At 33.7% G+C, this 16574-nt stretch overlaps 3 protein-coding genes across 6 annotated transcripts; all 3 read right to left on the bottom strand.

Annotated features, from left to right (window-relative positions):
- Positions 1–953: 953 nt before the first annotated feature.
- On the bottom strand, positions 954–3276 carry LOC129288286 (uncharacterized). Of its 2 annotated transcripts, XM_054924802.1 has the most exons (4): positions 3118–3257; positions 2639–2719; positions 1698–1963; positions 954–1376 (listed from the first exon to the last, which is right to left on the bottom strand). In XM_054924802.1, exons 3-4 carry the CDS (start codon positions 1917–1919, stop codon positions 1263–1265), a joined length of 336 nt encoding a protein of 111 aa, XP_054780777.1. In that variant the 5' UTR covers positions 1920–1963; positions 2639–2719; positions 3118–3257; the 3' UTR covers positions 954–1262. The 2 variants fall into 2 exon arrangements, with proteins under 2 accessions (XP_054780777.1, XP_054780769.1); XM_054924794.1 differs by lacking the exon at positions 2639–2719 and having other exon boundaries at positions 3118–3276.
- Positions 3277–5794: 2518 nt separating this feature from the next.
- On the bottom strand, positions 5795–9766 carry LOC129313887 (glutamyl-tRNA(Gln) amidotransferase subunit C, chloroplastic/mitochondrial). 3 transcript variants are annotated; one of them, XM_054957291.1, is made up of 6 exons: positions 9057–9766; positions 7466–7774; positions 7310–7350; positions 6899–6954; positions 6254–6305; positions 5795–6178 (listed from the first exon to the last, which is right to left on the bottom strand). In XM_054957291.1, the coding sequence occupies exons 2-6, from the start codon at positions 7685–7687 to the stop codon at positions 6103–6105; spliced, it is 447 nt and encodes a 148-aa protein (XP_054813266.1). In that variant the 5' UTR covers positions 7688–7774; positions 9057–9766; the 3' UTR covers positions 5795–6102. The 3 variants fall into 3 exon arrangements, with proteins under 3 accessions (XP_054813266.1, XP_054813273.1, XP_054813262.1); XM_054957298.1 differs by having other exon boundaries at positions 7466–7687; positions 9063–9765; XM_054957287.1 differs by having other exon boundaries at positions 7466–7687; positions 9057–9754.
- Positions 9767–10003: 237 nt separating this feature from the next.
- LOC129313876 (bZIP transcription factor 17-like) lies at positions 10004–14142 on the bottom strand. The gene is made up of 2 exons (XM_054957277.1): positions 11823–14142; positions 10004–10831 (listed from the first exon to the last, which is right to left on the bottom strand). Exons 1-2 carry the CDS (start codon positions 13738–13740, stop codon positions 10392–10394), a joined length of 2358 nt encoding a protein of 785 aa, XP_054813252.1. The 5' UTR covers positions 13741–14142; the 3' UTR covers positions 10004–10391.
- Between the last annotated feature and the right edge of the window lie 2432 nt (positions 14143–16574).

The raw sequence follows: 16574 nt of genomic DNA, 5'->3' as shown, positions 1-16574 counted from the left end.
GGCTAGATTAGGCTTAAAATAAGTCACAGCGCTTGATTTACTTTTACTACTATTTAACATTGGTTTCTCTTCTCTCAATGTATAAAACATGTGAGCTCAGAATGTTTTAAATTTTATATTTTATATTGATTTTGATAATCCATTTAAATAGACATAATATTAATGCGTAATTCATTTTTCTATTTAAGGAAAATAGGTTTGATAGAGATTTAATTAATCATACAAGGTTTAATTTGAGCTCATAAAACTTACAACAGCGTAGACCTAAGTGTGGGAAGCAAGTTTCAAACATCATTTTGTTTCGTTTCATATAACAATTTATTAGATTCAATATTAGTAGATAATAAAAATTTAAAGTTCAAGTTTGTATGAATGCGGAAAATAATTTTGAAATAATTATTTCAATTAAACCCAATAATAATTAAATCTGACTCATTCATATGGTAATATAAAAAAATAGTAGATAACAAAATGTATGATTTAATTATATATTTTGATATAATTGAACTACTTAACAATGTAAAATAGAAGTACATACACCATGTACACCATCAAAAAAGTTCTCCCAAGCTCCACAAGCATTCAAATTCAGCTCAATCGCACGATCTCCACACTTTTTGAGCACCTGGAAATTCATGCTTTTATATTACTTAACATGAATGCCTCTCAATATCTGACAATGATCGACAGCATGGAATTATGAATACAATTATTTTATAAATAAATTATTTTTACATGTTTTCCTTAAAAAAAAAAACCTTTAAACTATTTTGTGAAGAAAGCTGTATAAATCCCTGTATTGGTTAGATCATATAATCATGTGAACATAGCTATGCATAATTATGGATTGTTTCATATCTTTATCATGGATTGAATATTATACAATTCAATTGGCATAAAATTTAATATGATTAATTTGAATCTTTAGTGACCTGCATCAAATGCCTTTGAAATCAGATGGAAATAAAAAATCTATTCCTCAAACATGTTTTCCATACACCAATTACTTTGAACTTAAATTAATAGTAATTTTCCAACCAAAATACAACTCGAAATGATTTAAGATAAATCAAAATTGAAAAGAGTTCATTCCTCATCTTCCTGTCCAATTAATGTTTTATTCTATTGTTCAAATAAAATCATAACTATAAATGAAAGTGGTGACGGTAACTAAAAAGAAAAAGAAAAAGAAATGCTTGAACACACTGGCCGGCAAGGTCTCCAGTAGAACAAAGGCGTATGTTGACGGTTGATGCAAATCATTATGGCTCATAAGCCTCAGGAAGCCGAAGACCCACACCAGCAGCAGATTTTCCAATGACCCTTTTCATTTCATCAGTTCTGTCCACAGCAATATTGTAAGAGAACAATAGATCCTGCAAAACCACCAATCATTGGTTAGAATGCCAATGATAAACATGTGAATAAGTTTCTTTGAAAAAAAATTACAATTAATACTAATCAAATAAAATCCCTTGGAAAATATTAACCAAAACACAAAAAAATCTGACTATACTAAACCATCAGCCTCCTGGTTTCTTACCCTCATTACAGCAAATAAGGATGGGGCCATCTAACTGGTTAAGTTTTAAATTGAATGAGTAGGGCTAAATGCTCAGCTGTTCGAACATCTAATTTCATGTCTGTATGTAGAAAAGTTTAAAGACAAAAAAGCAACAAGAGAGAGTGATTATTGCCTTGTGATGGTGCACGCTATTCAGCATAAAAGTGTAGTCCCGAGCAAGCTTGATTTTCTGTTGGACAGCAGCACCATCAGAAAGATTGCTGTTTTTACGAAACTCCAATTTTATGAATTCCAGGAAATGCCTCTTGTTGTCTTCCTTGCCAATATGTTTCTGGACAGCCTTGAGAAGGTGGCGATAAATCTTAGCTGTTTGGAAGGATGCTTCTGAACCCATTTGCTTCTATCAGCATTCACTATCAACTAGAGGCCACATTCAAGCTACCGAAAATTTTCCAATGAACCAGAAAAAATATGAGAATTTGTGCCAACACACTGCATTTCTTAATTCAAAATTGGCATAAAGTACCAAATTTTGTCCCTTTGCACTTGCCAACATTAAAATAGATATAAAAAATGGAATGTAACTGACTGTTCTGATTAGCTTGGGTCAGGGAATTCATTTCAGATTGCACTAGACTACTCCTTAACAAGATTTGTAAAAGATTTTTTTTCTGCTGGCAAGAATTTGTTAGAGCGTAATTTTTACGCCATCTAGGATATTTGGAAGATTTGTTGCTGTCATAAACAGAAGATAACTAGGAACGTCAAATCTAAAGTGTTGTAGACGCAGATAAAGATAAGGTTCTTCGCATTTGCATATGCACATGAAAATGAATACAAAGAAGGAAAAACACCAAGAACATGATAAGAACAAGAAGTGCAAAATAAAAACCTGTAATAAGTAGACAAATAAACAATGCTGAAGAAAAGAAATATGCTCATAGTGAAATTATTCCTAATTATACAACAGGATGGGAAGCAAAAACCAGACTATCCCTGATTGGCTTCAGCATAACAGAAGTACAAAACCCAATGGGGATGCACTGAGATTTTGGTATATGTTCTCCGGTAAATACTCAGTTTTGAGAAAATTGAACCATGGCCTTCACTTACTCTTTCACAATGAATCCAGACGGGGAAAAATGGTGAATCTCCCTGTTGCGTTTTGTACTAACAATTGGACTTCATTAATATCTATATAATGTAAGAAATTTAACCTTTTATCAGCTAAAAACTAACGCAAGCACGCTATAAGCATCAAACGCCCACATATACGGTATACTAGAAGTACCCAAGAGTTTACGCAGAAAAACAAATCCCCCAAGTGAAACCCGTAAACACTCGTTTACGTTGCTCTAACGTAAGAAAAAAGTAGTCCCAAACTCATTTAGACCAAGAAACCATTTTCAATTGAGCAAGAAATGGTCGCAAGCACAATCACATTGCGCCATTCGGCCATTTTCCTTCTATATTAATTCGTTCCTTCTATGTATTATCGCGGAAGACTTCGTTCGAAGGGAAAGAGATGCCTACGCATATAGACAAGGGACCAACATCGCAGTGCGACGACGACAGAAGAGAAAGATACTTACCTGTTTCTTCTTCGCAGAGCAGAGAAGATGCCGATACCGACGGAAGAGAAAGACGGAGATGCTTAAGCCAAGGATTGCACGGCGCCAGGAGGAGGCTGGAACGGCATTGCGGCTATTGGGCCTGGAGTTCAATGAGATATCAGGGACTTGGTTTTTTTTTTTTAGGTTAAAAAAACGTTGGAATTGACGAATTGTTGAACGAACCTGTTCGAACTTTTTTTATATCCAACAAACATGTTTGGAGTTTGTACTTGGAAAAAAAAAAATGTCATCATTTGATTAGTTAAAATCTATAATAAGCCATGAGATTCACACTGGATTTTTCAAAAAATAATTATAAAATCTCTCTTTTCTTCAAAATTTAATCATTGTTTTATTTGGATAATAAAATTCCTTTGAAATTTTTAATACTCTCTCTATTCCAACTTAGACACTTTAAATAAAATTACATATAATAATAAAACTTATTAAATCTACTTTATAATTTTATTTTTTTAAAAATAAAAATATAAAATTCCTTCCATTTGTGAAAAAATTAAGAGAGAATCGCATCTAAGGCCCTAAAATTAAAAAAATAACACCAAAAGCCTATACATTATTATTATTTTTTTGTAAGCCCAAATGCAAATATGCTTTTTCATGAAAAGACCCATTTACCCTTAATCATGTGGACTGTGTATAATAAATGGATATTTTATTATTTATGTATGAATCTTGTCATTTTTTTTTTTTTACAAACATTGTATTGTACATGTATTCAAAAAATTTGGACATTATTGTTCAACTTAACCATATAAAATATGTAAAATAAAGGGACATTGTATTGTTCACGTATGGATATTGTCATGTTTTTTATAAACATTATATTGTATATATACCTAAAAAACTTATACATTATTATTTAACTTAACCAAACTAATTATGTATGATAAACAAACATTGTGTTGTTTACATATGGACCCTATCATGTTCTTTGCTAACATTATATTGCATATATACCTAAAAAACTTATATATTATAATTCAACTTAATCACATCGATTATTTATAATAAATGAATATTGTGTTGTTCTCATACAAGCCTTGTCATATTTTTTGTGGACATTGTGCCGTGTATACACCTAAGAAACTTATACATTTAGGGTAAATGCATATTTTTAAAAAAAATATTAACATTTGGGTCTTTGAACTTATAGATAGGGGTGAGCATTGGTTGGTTTGGTTTCAAAATATGCAGAACCGATCGATCGATAACACTAAAAATAAAAATTGAATTGAACCGAACAAACTAATCGAACCGAACAAGGACCGAACCGAAATTTGATAATTCGATTCGGTCGGTTAATTTAGTTTTTTAATTTCATATTGAGTTATTGAAATTGGGTCCATTTTTTAAATATTAAAACAAACAACACTATAAAATTAGGCCTTTGTTTCTATTCATTTTTTTAATATGAGCACATTCTAATTATACCCATATGACATAAAGTCAAATATTATAAAGGCATGGATAATCAAATAAACAATCACAAATAAACACCGATGATCAAATAATGGCCCTATAATCCAGTCACAAATACCTACTAATGAGAGTGACTAACCGAAATAGGGTTTCAAGTGATGTTGTTATTTTTTATTCTTTATTAAAATAAAAAATAAAAATAAAATAATTTATAAATTAATAAATTATATGTAATTCAGTCAGTTCGATCTATTCGATTTTAAATTTTACTAACCGAATCAAACCGATCAACCGAAATATTTAAAATAAAAAAATCGAATCGAATCGAAAAATCAAATAGATTAAATCAAATAGACAAAATTCAATTCGATTCGGTTCGATTTTTGATTTCGGTTCGGTTTTGCTCACCCCTACTTGTAGACAATCTAGAATGTATTAAACCTTAAGTGTAATTTTTTTTTTTCCATTTTAAGGGCTTCAACGAGATTCTCCCAAAAAGTAAAAAAAGAATGTAATGAAAAAAATAATATTAAAAAAGTATCATTATTAAAACTTTATTTTTATTAATATATCTTATATTTTAAAATATCAAAACTCTAAAAAAAATGTCTTATAAATAAATTGAGATAAAAGTGGTATAATTTTTCTATTAAAAAAAGTGGCCCTCAGTCATTGCAATTTAGGGTTTCGTTTATTTAAACTTAAAAAATCAAGTGGTATTTAGATAGTTTAAATATTTCATGTAATCAATTTATTTTATAGAGTTTTTTTCAAATAAACGTAAAAAAAAAATTGCATATGGTTCCAATTAAAAAAATCATTGTTATTTAATAATTTTCTGATTTTTGTTATATCTTTGTGTTCTGTGATCTTTCATAAAATAACTATTTATTATTTTATTATTTTCAAATTTTATTATATTCTCAGGTTTCTCAATACTTTTATGACTTTTTTGTTATATATCACTTGTCAGCATCTGATTATTGAGAAACTATTCAAAATTGTTTCTCAAAATAATCAAAATCTTTTTTTTAAGATTCTAATCATTTTTAAAAATTTAAACAAATAAAACATTTTCATCAAAGTGATTTTTTTCCCAAAAAAAGTATTTTTTTCATGAAAAAAATAAATAAACGGGACCTAAAGAAAAAGATTTAAAAAAAAAAGTCATTTAGATACAGCCTGAATTTTTTTTAAAAAAAAAAAACTAGTAAAATGAAACACAAAAATCCTTCTACATTATACAAGAGTATTAAACATACTTTCTCTCATGAATCATGACCTAGCCTAAAAGGCCCCATCTTCTCCTGGTCAGACCTGCTTGTGCTGAGGCTTCAGTTTATGTTTCACAACATGGAAACAATGACATTGGGGAAAGTTGAAAGCGCAAAAGTTGATAGATTGAATCCCACAATAGAAATTCAAAATGGGTGTTCGGCCATTTGATGTAAATTAAAAAGAAACGCAGTACAAACCAATTGTCTACATGCACTTCCTTATCCTCTAAAACTCAGCTACCCAATTTCATTCCGTGTTTAAGACCTTTGGAACTTTGATGTAAGGCTCCTCGTAGCTTGGAATGGAAGCAACCATGGTGCCCCTATCAAGCATAAACTACCTTGTTTGGACCATTTCCAATAATGTTTCATAGAAAAATAATGAATAACCTGCTCACCTGTCGTTGAAAGTCTCAGGAACATCATCACGCACATTGTTGTTTTCAGTATCTGCAGATAAAATGACCAAAAAAACAAAAATTATCCCCATTTGAAGCAAGAAGCACAACATTTGCTGTTATAAGTATATTTTTTTCCTCCTCCCACCGTTTGTTGTTTCATAGTTTTTTATCTGTAAAGGGAAAAGCTACGATCTCCAAGAAGTTATGATCCATCACACAGTAGCATCATTTAGCCAACAAGGACTTGATCAAGATGAAAAGCAGGGAAGCAATCAGTAAAAAGATGATGGCATGATTCACTTGCCAATAAGTGGTATGTGAGACAGGACAAAGACCATAATTCTATTTCTCTTTCTCCAATTCTAGTAGGAACTAAGTTAGAAACTTTGAAACATGGATGTAGTGTTCTTTACAGAAGAACTGGACAAGTTTAGAGTACTCTCTCCAAAAGAAACACATAAGACCATCTTTGCAATTGAGGGGAAAGGAAAACACACAAGCCGATCAAATATAACTATTTTCTAATTTATGAAGAACATTCAATAAATTTTGCAACCAAGATGTATGCAGACAGAATAAATACCACTCAGACTTGGATGACATTATCGTTAGTAGTTGTAAGTCAAAAAGGTCATATATAACCTGCTCTGATGGAGGGTTCGATGCTTTCTAGATCAACACCTTGAAGCTGTCCAAACCTACAACAAGAGCCAATTTAAATCTAAAGGCCGGGTAGGTACAATCATACAATAAGCTCAAAAAGCATTAAACCAACTGAATAATCATTGAAGTTTACATTATAAAAAATGCACATCTACATTTACAGTTATAAGTAGCAGTACTCCAGCCATAAGAATGCTATTAAAGGAGCCACATGATGGAGAAAAATAAAACATTTTGATGATTCAACAAACAGTGAACAACTAAATGTTAAAGCACGCAGACAATTCAGTTACATTTTTGCAACGTTCATAATTCATAATGCTGTACAACTTGGAGTTTGAGATTCAGGAGTCCGTTTAATGAGTTGAGGTAGAGAAAACAAGACTTTACCAATCTATCACTTGTTGAATTTTGGGAGCAAATTCTTCCACCTGAAAATAACATAAAGAATACTGTAAGAGCAAAATCAATAACAGGAAAAAATCATCAGCCAAATTACGAAACTTCCTAACAATAAATCATCGTGTCATATCATGTTAGAATCACCTCATTTGGTGTAAGAGCAATTCGAGCTGTTTCTGCCAAATGAGTTACATCTGGTGGTGGAGACTGAATTTTTGTTGATGAGCAGCTTCGTACTTTATTGTGAGGAACAGTAACTTTTGGGAAACCAAAGTTGTTGCAACTACTCCTGGAGGTGGTAAGGAAGCTATTGCGCATTGCTGATGAGTATGACAATCCCCTGAGCAAAAAGACTCTGCTTCCCATCTGTTTCAATTTTGCATTAATTCTGACTATCAGACAGTGGGACTCTGCTTCTTGGCCGTTAAATATGTAGAAGTTGTGTCCCTTTCTCTTATGAAAGAAGAAAATTTATAAAGGAGAGCATAAGAGTTTTGACCTTCACCGGAAAAAAAAAAGGGCAAAACCTTAAGTATTTCACCCACAAAACGATTTTTAAGAATAATAGTTGTTTCATATTATTTATTTATACATGCACCTGATAACTATAAAGAAAATGAGATTGAAATTAGAAACAATCAAGCCTGTGTGTGTGTGGGAAGTTGTGTGCATGACATGAAAACAGAGACAAAACAAAACATAAAGTTCTTGCATTCAAAGTAAACAGAACATAAAATTAAGAAGGATGACCATTATCCTATCTATAAACTTAAAGAAACTATGAATCTAACTTGTTTAGCATTAACCATACATCAAATGGATGCAATAAGAATTCACACCAAACCAACCTAAAACTTCCTCTTCAATTCTCTTTTCAGCAGTTACATTCCATAATTTCTCATTCCAAAGACACTTATTCTCATCAAGAAGATTTGAAAAAGCAAATGATGATCGAAAGGCCAAGGACATCTAGACAGGAAAGCACTCAAAATCCAATTTTGTTCACCTTGATGGTGTCGAAGGAGAATGCGTGATTCTTGTTCAAGAATTCCTATTTCCCAATAGGAAGTTACACTCAGCATTTATAAGCAGCTGTGGCATACCTTATAACAATCCAATTTATTCAAGTAATTTAACTCTTCAGTCTTCACTAATAATTGTAATGAAGCTTCAAAGCCACATCTCTTATTCTCATGTACTCATATGAAAGTTGAGTGTCTCATAAATTAAAGTCTAGCCAAGGCTGTATCTTACAATCTACCATAGCTAGTTACCAACTTTAAGTATAACTTCTTTTTTTCCTTTCAAGCATTTTATCAACCATTTAAATTGCATTTAGTTAACATCGTCGAATTGTCATTTGTCAAACAAGCATTTAAATTTCTTCCCCAGACAACACCCAAGCATGAGTCAAATTCTTTGACACCTTTAGGGGGGGGGGGAAATTAACCAATCAGCTGAACTTGTGCATTCCTAGCTCTCATCAACTTTTTAGTTAGACAAAGCTTTCCTCACAGAGGCACATCACTCATTAGCATGCCACAGCTCACGCTCTGAGTATTCAGGCCATTCCCATTCAAACTTTAGTTTTCATCAAATTCGTGACAATCACTACAATCTACCAGATACAACATTCAGGATAATATCAGTCATTTCAGAAGACCAAGTTCTCATGAAACAGAGCAGTATGCTGGGAGAGAGAATGAAACAAATACTTCTTGCACATGAATTTTACCTCAACCTGTTACAAAACCAAGACGAAACTTCGCTAATTCACTCTCGACCTTTCACAGCGGGATTAATTGAATACCCTCCCAGGCTTCCTCTTCTGCCTCCACTTGAATCGCAAGCCAATGCTAGTCTGATGAGTGATGATTGATGGAGCCGATAAGGTCGAAACGCATCGAGGTTGTGCGTTTTGGAACTACAGCCTCTCGGTTGAGGTCCGAAAAGCCCATTAGAAACTTGAAGTGTCTGGATTAAAAAAAAAAAAAATTGAAGGGCTTTTGGCTCAAAAACTCGTAAGTGCTCTCTTTCCTTCCTTTCGTCGTGCTCCCTGCCTCTCTCCCTCTCCTCTCTTCACTCGTCGCCGTCGTCGTCTCTGATCTGTTTTCTGGACTCCCTTTCCTTTCTTCTTCTTCTTCTTCTTCTTTTGGCATCGCTGTCACTTATCTACTCAACAAGATCTCCGATCAGAAGTTCTCCGTTGCCGCTGTCCGTTGTTCTTGTTGTTGCTCGCCAGACGTCGCGTGTGTGCGTTCGATCTCTGCTCGTTTTTTTTTTTAACAGATGACCGTGGCCAGGCATGATTTCTTTTGAAAGCGGATACATTGTATGAATAAGGGAATGGTTGGAATTTGGAACAATGGTTGGCTGATCCATATGCTATGGCCTATGGGTTTAAGGGCGCGAGGCTAGTTTCGATCGTTTTTTTTTTTTTGGTGGATTATCTTTTATAATGAACCCAGGTTTCAGTCCTCATTTAGGTCTGAGGAGAAAAAACTTTCGCTAATTTATGGCGTCTACGTTGCATTGGTGTTCTTTTTTTCTTCCGTACTCGCTGCTTTGGCATCTGCATAGCATATATATATATATATATATATGCTCTGGTTCTCAAATTCTAATTTTTAAAGTAAACTTTTAATTATTAATACGACAAATATATATTACTAAAGATAAAGATTTAGTAATTAAATAATAAGATTTAAAACTAATAGGTCTTACTAACACACATAGCCAATTCTTCTGCATCCGACAAAAGGAGAGAACAAGATCTAAATATTGTGTGACTCGTTGGTGAGAGCATTTTGCTTTCATCTTTCACGTCTAGAGTCCGACTTGGCAGTGAGGACATTGAAATATTGCATAAAGTCAAGGTCTACATGTGAAATCTATTACAAAGTTCAGTAGACTAAAATTAGTCAAAAAAAAAAAAAAACCGTGTAGTTATGTACAAAACTGGAGCTCAGTTGCTGTCTTGATTGCCGGAGAAACTGAGTCATGGGTTAGACGTTATAATCTATCAAAAACATTTTTGTCCCAGCCAAAGGATTTTCATCCCTAGGGGCAATCAGGCAGTCACGAGATGGGGAGATACACGAGGAAGACCACACGAGTAAGTGATGTACTTGACACTATCTATAAGCACAACCACAAAAATCTGAGGAAGTGATTTAGGTTTCATCACCCCATCCACGTCACCATCTCCCACATCTTTGGGATCGACAAGAACTGAAACCACCATGGAAGATGTCGATTTATTACCATGGAGGTTCTCATTTTGGGAATTTCTCACATGATGTTCTTCACTTGTGTTGAGACCGGATCTGGCACGGGAATGTGGAAGTTTGCTAAGGAACCTTCTATTTCTGCTCTTGTTGATGCTCGTATCATTCCGGCGGTTAACTGCAGAAACGTTTGCTACTGACGATGCTGGAACTATAGCTCCCGGTTTCGGCGAGGCATCAAACTGGAAAACCTCTGTGCACATCCCAGAACTCAACATTGGCCCTGCTTCAGGAATCAGAACATTCAGTAATTGTGGTAAATAAGGGTATCTGAATAGGCATGCAACTCTCTGCTTTGGCATAGCTTATACAAACGTGTTGCGTTACAGGATAGAAAATAACCAGCAATTAAGGCGTCCCCAACAAGGGTTGAACTTAAAATACTAAGCCCCCTTACTTAAGAACTTAGACCATGGGAAATGAAGAGTGCAAATCAAAAGGTCAATGTTTTGCTAGTTAGTAAGGAGAGCTGAGGCTGAGCATTACAAAAAACTTAGGCCTGCTGTACATACCAAGTATTATTGAAAATAACAAGCAACTGCCAATAAAAGATGACTATAAAATTCCAGATGTTTTCTTAGGTTGCCATCATCAATGCTTTATATTAAGGAACATATAGTAACTGTTTAATGGTCATGCAAAATGCAAAACTCTAACAGTGAGTTTACAGATGTCCATCTGAAAAAAGCAAATACTGAATTTACACAGATAATAGAGACCATCACTGGATACCAATCTTTCAATCGACCAAAATTGGGAAATCCAAAAAGGAGACATTGCTACCGCATGAAAACATGTCATCAAAGACAACACGAGATGATTGGCAAGCATTCTGGAAGAAAAACAACAATTGCATAAAGTAGTGGAGCATGCAGCTGATTGTATTTATTAATACCGATCAAAGAAAAAGATAAACAAAGTCCACACTTACAAAAAAGGCCACGGTAGGGTGCTTCATAAAATGGAAGACCTCAAAAATTTAAGTAAACTCATCACTAAATTTAAGATGAATAATTTATGATCGTTTTTCACATTGTTCTGACAACTTTGGGGTGCACTTGGACAATCTGTATTACAGGCTAGCTACCAGTTTAGACAATAACTATGACAGCCGGTAAAAATAAAAATAAAAAATGCATCAATCCCACCAAGCAATCTATATGTAAAGGGAAAATTAGAAAGAAAGAAAAAAAAAAAAAGGAAAAGCATCTCACCAGCAAGACCTTCACGAAACCATTGTTGCATTTTACCATCAGTGGCAGTTGACTTCAAATGGTTCTTCAATGTTTCAGCTGAACCAGAAGCAAGAGCCTTAGGCGGTTCAGACGGGCTCCTATATGGCTGAGGATGTTCTCTGTTCCTTCCAACTTCAGGAATAGCTAGCGCAGAATCCCAATTTTTAGAAATTACCAATCCATTTTCTCTCGTATTCTTTTCTGTATGAGCAGTCTCAGTAGCCAAAACAGAATGAATTATCAAGTTACCATCAATTTTCACAAGCTTATCATTCCTTGGAACATACAGAGAAGCAAGAAGAGGCTCAGGCTCACTAGCATTTCCTCTATGAACAAAATCGTCTGAGCTCATTCTACATGGTGAGTCCTTCTGTCTGAGTGTTTCTTCTAATTTACGACCTTTTTCATATACCATTCTGTCAGAAATACCCAAATTCCCATTAGAGAATCCTACTCCATTTTCTCCTTCAGATTTGTTTCTATGACCATTAACCTCCCAAGCTTTTCCTACGTGCTGACTATAGAACCTATCAGTAGGAGAGATGGGCCTCCTAGAAACATTGTCCCCTATACCTCCAAACTTAACGCTAACTAGAGGAACGAGTCCGCCAAAAAGAAATATAAAGAAAAACAAACCCAATAAACTAATGCTGGCGACCTTCGTAGTTTTTCCCTCGGTCTTCCTATTATCAGACTTTTTGGCCTTCGGGGCAGATTGCGACCGTTGAGGCTTTAATCTGGGAATTGGAACCAGAGGAACCTGAGAAGCTTGCGGTTTGATAACATAGGGTGCATACGGCACCCATGGATAGGTCATGGGTGCCATTGGAGGATGAGGGTACATCCCTGGAGCTGGTGGCGGGCACATTCCACCAGCACTCAATTGCTGTCTCAAAGCAGCATTCTCGGCCATAACAAACGATACCTTACTGCTTAAATCAGCTATGGTAGAATGCATTGACCTCACCTTCTCCTCAAGCTCCTCCACATAGTGCTTCTTTCTCTGTCTGGAGAGCTGGGCACTCTCTCGATTCCTCATCAGCCTAGCCTTCCTTTTCTCATCCTCTTCGTCGATGGCATTAAGAATAGACGGTTGAGTGGTATTCTCCACAGGCATCGACGACTTTCGGTGCTTCGTTGTTCTCGCCTCAGTATTTCCTTCATTCTGTTGCTTCTTCCTTTTCAAATCACAATTTTTACCCATGTCCTCCAATTTTATATTCTGATCAGCAATCCCACGAGAAGAAATGTCTCTGTCATCACAGTGAGAATCCGGTGAAGACGTTTTCATCACTTCATAAGCACACAAGTCACCTAAACCACCGTTGCCGGAATCCTGGGATGAAATGGACCCACCAGAAGACTCCTGATCGCAAGAATCAGAATCTGGCGATTTAAAGCTCGAAACCTTGAAATGCAGTGAATGATGCGAGGTCTGATCACCTGAATTATCCAAAGAGTGTGTCACAGAACGCTCGCGGCTACCGGACTCAGGTGATTGTGAATTCAAAAACTCCGCAACATCAGGATTCCGACTGCCGGAACCTGAAGAACCGTCCATGTCATGTGAGCCAGAATTGGTACTGTAGCAGCTCAACTGCTCTCCATCGTCATTCAACTCTTGCGATCCAGGCGGTTGAGCATATCCATAGGGGAGTAGGAAATCATCGGTTTCGTGAGGAATATGGAGATTGCTGAGATCATCAAAGGAAATATCCAAATCGCCATCATTCCCAAACTCGATGGCTAAATCAAGATCTGGAGCGAATGCTTCCGTGGGTATGGCCTGGTCGTTGCCATATAAAAAGAGCGGATCCATAGACGGGACAGGGAGGCTATCGAACTCGGATGATAAATCGCTGAAAGTCAGATCCGAAGATGAAATTGGTTCAGTCATGACGAGGGTTTTGGAAATTAAGAAGGACTGAAGAAGAGTTTATGAGGTCAGGCAACAAATGCGACCACGAGTTCGAGGTTTAGGGAACGCACAGGATTGTCTCTAGCTCTGTCTCTCCGCCTTAATCCTCATCTCCTGCTCCAACCCACCCAATTTCCTCTCAGATTCAACGTCATTTTCCTTCTCTTTTGCTAACAGACCAACTTTCACCAGCTCCTTTCCAGTCCATCAGTGCTCTACAACATATTTCTTCAACAAAAACCCAAGATCGAAAAACAGAGGAGATGGAATTATAGAAATGGGATAGCGACACTGGAGTTCAAATTCAATAGAGGAGAAGAATGAAGGAGGAAGTGGAATAAACAGGCAGTAATAGTATCGCAGCTGAACGTGATGCCAAGAAAGTTCCGTTAACCTGACCTTTTAATTTGGGGGAAATTACAGTAGCTTCCACGTCAAGATGTCTAATATAAAACTAGTCAATCACTCCCATACACTGCACGAGATGTTATTTTTAATTTTTTTTTTGATAATTAAACAATAGAAAATATTTACGTACTTTTTTTATAAATATTTTTAATTAAATTTTATATTTTAATAAAATAATTACTCATTTTTAAATCAATTTTATTTTTTTCTATTTATTTTTATTTAATAAAATATTTTATTTTAAAAAATATAAAATAATATATTTAATAAAGATATTTTTATAAAAAAATATAATAATTACATCTTAAAAGATTCAAAATATCTTATATTTTTTAATATATAATTTTTTAAAAAATATTTTATATTTTTTAACAGTAAGAATATTAAATAGTTATATGCTAAAATAATAATAAAACATAATTATTATATAATATATATAAATAATTAATATTTAAGAACAATGACAAAAAAAAATCACGGTGTTAACAAAATTCTCATAAAAGCAAAAAATTATTGTAAAACCTCGCATTTTCCTTATAACAAAAGTCTCGTGTTTTTATCAAAATTTTTAATTTATTATTTTATAGTTGTCTATTATTATTAAATACTCATTGCGGTCCTTAATTTGTCTTTATTAAAAAAATATTAAATACATCTTTAAAATTTAAAAAATATGTAATATTCTAATTTGATTTGTTTTGCAATCGATAATAGTAACCATAATTCAATATTTAGAATTCAAACTATAATAAATGAACTGATAAAGATAAGATTTAAAAATAAAGTTAATTATTCTAATTTTATCTTATACTTAAAAAAAAAAAAGCTTTCAGAGCAAACCTTGTATTGAAAATGGAAAGGAGTAGTTGTTAATGGAGTTGTTTTGCAAACAACCAAGTAATAATATTTAACAATTATCGAGTTCTGGCCAGCAAAAAATTAACAATTATCTAGTAATTGAAGGCTTCAATAAATAACATGTACCTTTAGTAGAGATATGAAGAAAAGATCGATCATTAAATCGGTTAAGGTACCATTTTATGGTTCAATGGTTGGACTACGGTCTAAACTAAGGTACGGCTAGTCATAAATAAATTAGTATATTTTAAATACTATATATTTAGAATAGAAAGAAATACTCATATATAATAAGAAAAATGAATATGTAAATTTTGAATAAGATAATTTATAATTTATGACATCATTTTTATTCAAAATATTTTTTTCATTTTTTTATTTTATCATGCTTATTGTGTATAAATATGTATAAATTATATTTTAGAATTGAATTGAATTGTTGTTTGAAGAGGATGGGCTGTGTGACCTCAAACTAGAGAGGATTCAAAGGGCACTTGCATACCATTAACAAGCCTCATGTCCTAGCTGCAGAGGTAATAACTAGTGCAAAGAAAAAGAAGGGGTATGGCATGGACTACATCGTGTGCCGATCTGAGATGAGAGAGCTCCTTCTGAGTTTGCTGGCATCGGCTTATGGGCATGCATGAGTTGAGGAGCAAGAAATGCTTTAATGAGGAATGTGAGAGAACCACTATGGCTGTTGCAAAGCCATGAAGATTGTTGAGAGGGAAAAAATAAAAAAAATATTTAAAAAATAAATGGTGAGACCCACTTAGGTATTTTATAATTAAAAATATTAAAAATTCAAATGTTAAAATAGATAGACTTAATGACAGGGTGTTAGAAATCAAATTCATAATGGATGAGGAGTATAAATGACCCTTATTTGAATTTAGAATCATTTATAAGTTTTTGCGTATAATTCGAGGATAAAAATAACCTATAACCAATGATTTAAAAATCAAATCGAATCGGATGGTTGGACCAATCGAACCATTGATTGGTCAGGCTAACAGTTCGATCGAGTCAAAAAAATTGTTTGAAAAGTTGGGCTAGATTGGGTTGCTTTGAATCAGCAATCAGACCGGGAACTAGTTTCAGTTTTTAAAAATCAGACTATTTAAAAAATGTCTCTTTTTTATTTTTTGTCAATTTTTTTAAAAATTAACTAATTTTTTTAATCGTTTAATATTATATTGTATCATATGGCTTATTAAGTCAAAATAAATTTAAAATATTTATTTTTATTTTTAAGTTAAGTAGTGATTTCATATTTATTTTTTATATTTAAATTATTATATACATATATAATTTTTTAATTTAATTATTACGTCATTGGTTCGACCATTGGTTCGACCCGGTTGAACCATGCGAATCGTAAACTGCTAACCTTTTCAATTTAATATCCAATCTAGTTCTGAAAACATTGCCTATAATCCTTTTCAAAAAGAGGATGATTCTCATTACAACTATGAGGAATTAGCAAGAGAGCTTCAATAGAGTTAGAATAAGCGTGAACTTTAATAAACTTGTCATTCAACAAAATT

This window comes from Prosopis cineraria, unplaced genomic scaffold, assembly GCF_029017545.1.
Source record: "Prosopis cineraria cultivar Desert tree isolate PC_DT_omini unplaced genomic scaffold, ASM2901754v1 PC1, whole genome shotgun sequence".
Taxonomy (NCBI): domain Eukaryota; kingdom Viridiplantae; phylum Streptophyta; class Magnoliopsida; order Fabales; family Fabaceae; genus Prosopis; species Prosopis cineraria.
This window is presented reverse-complemented; position numbering and strand designations above follow the sequence as displayed.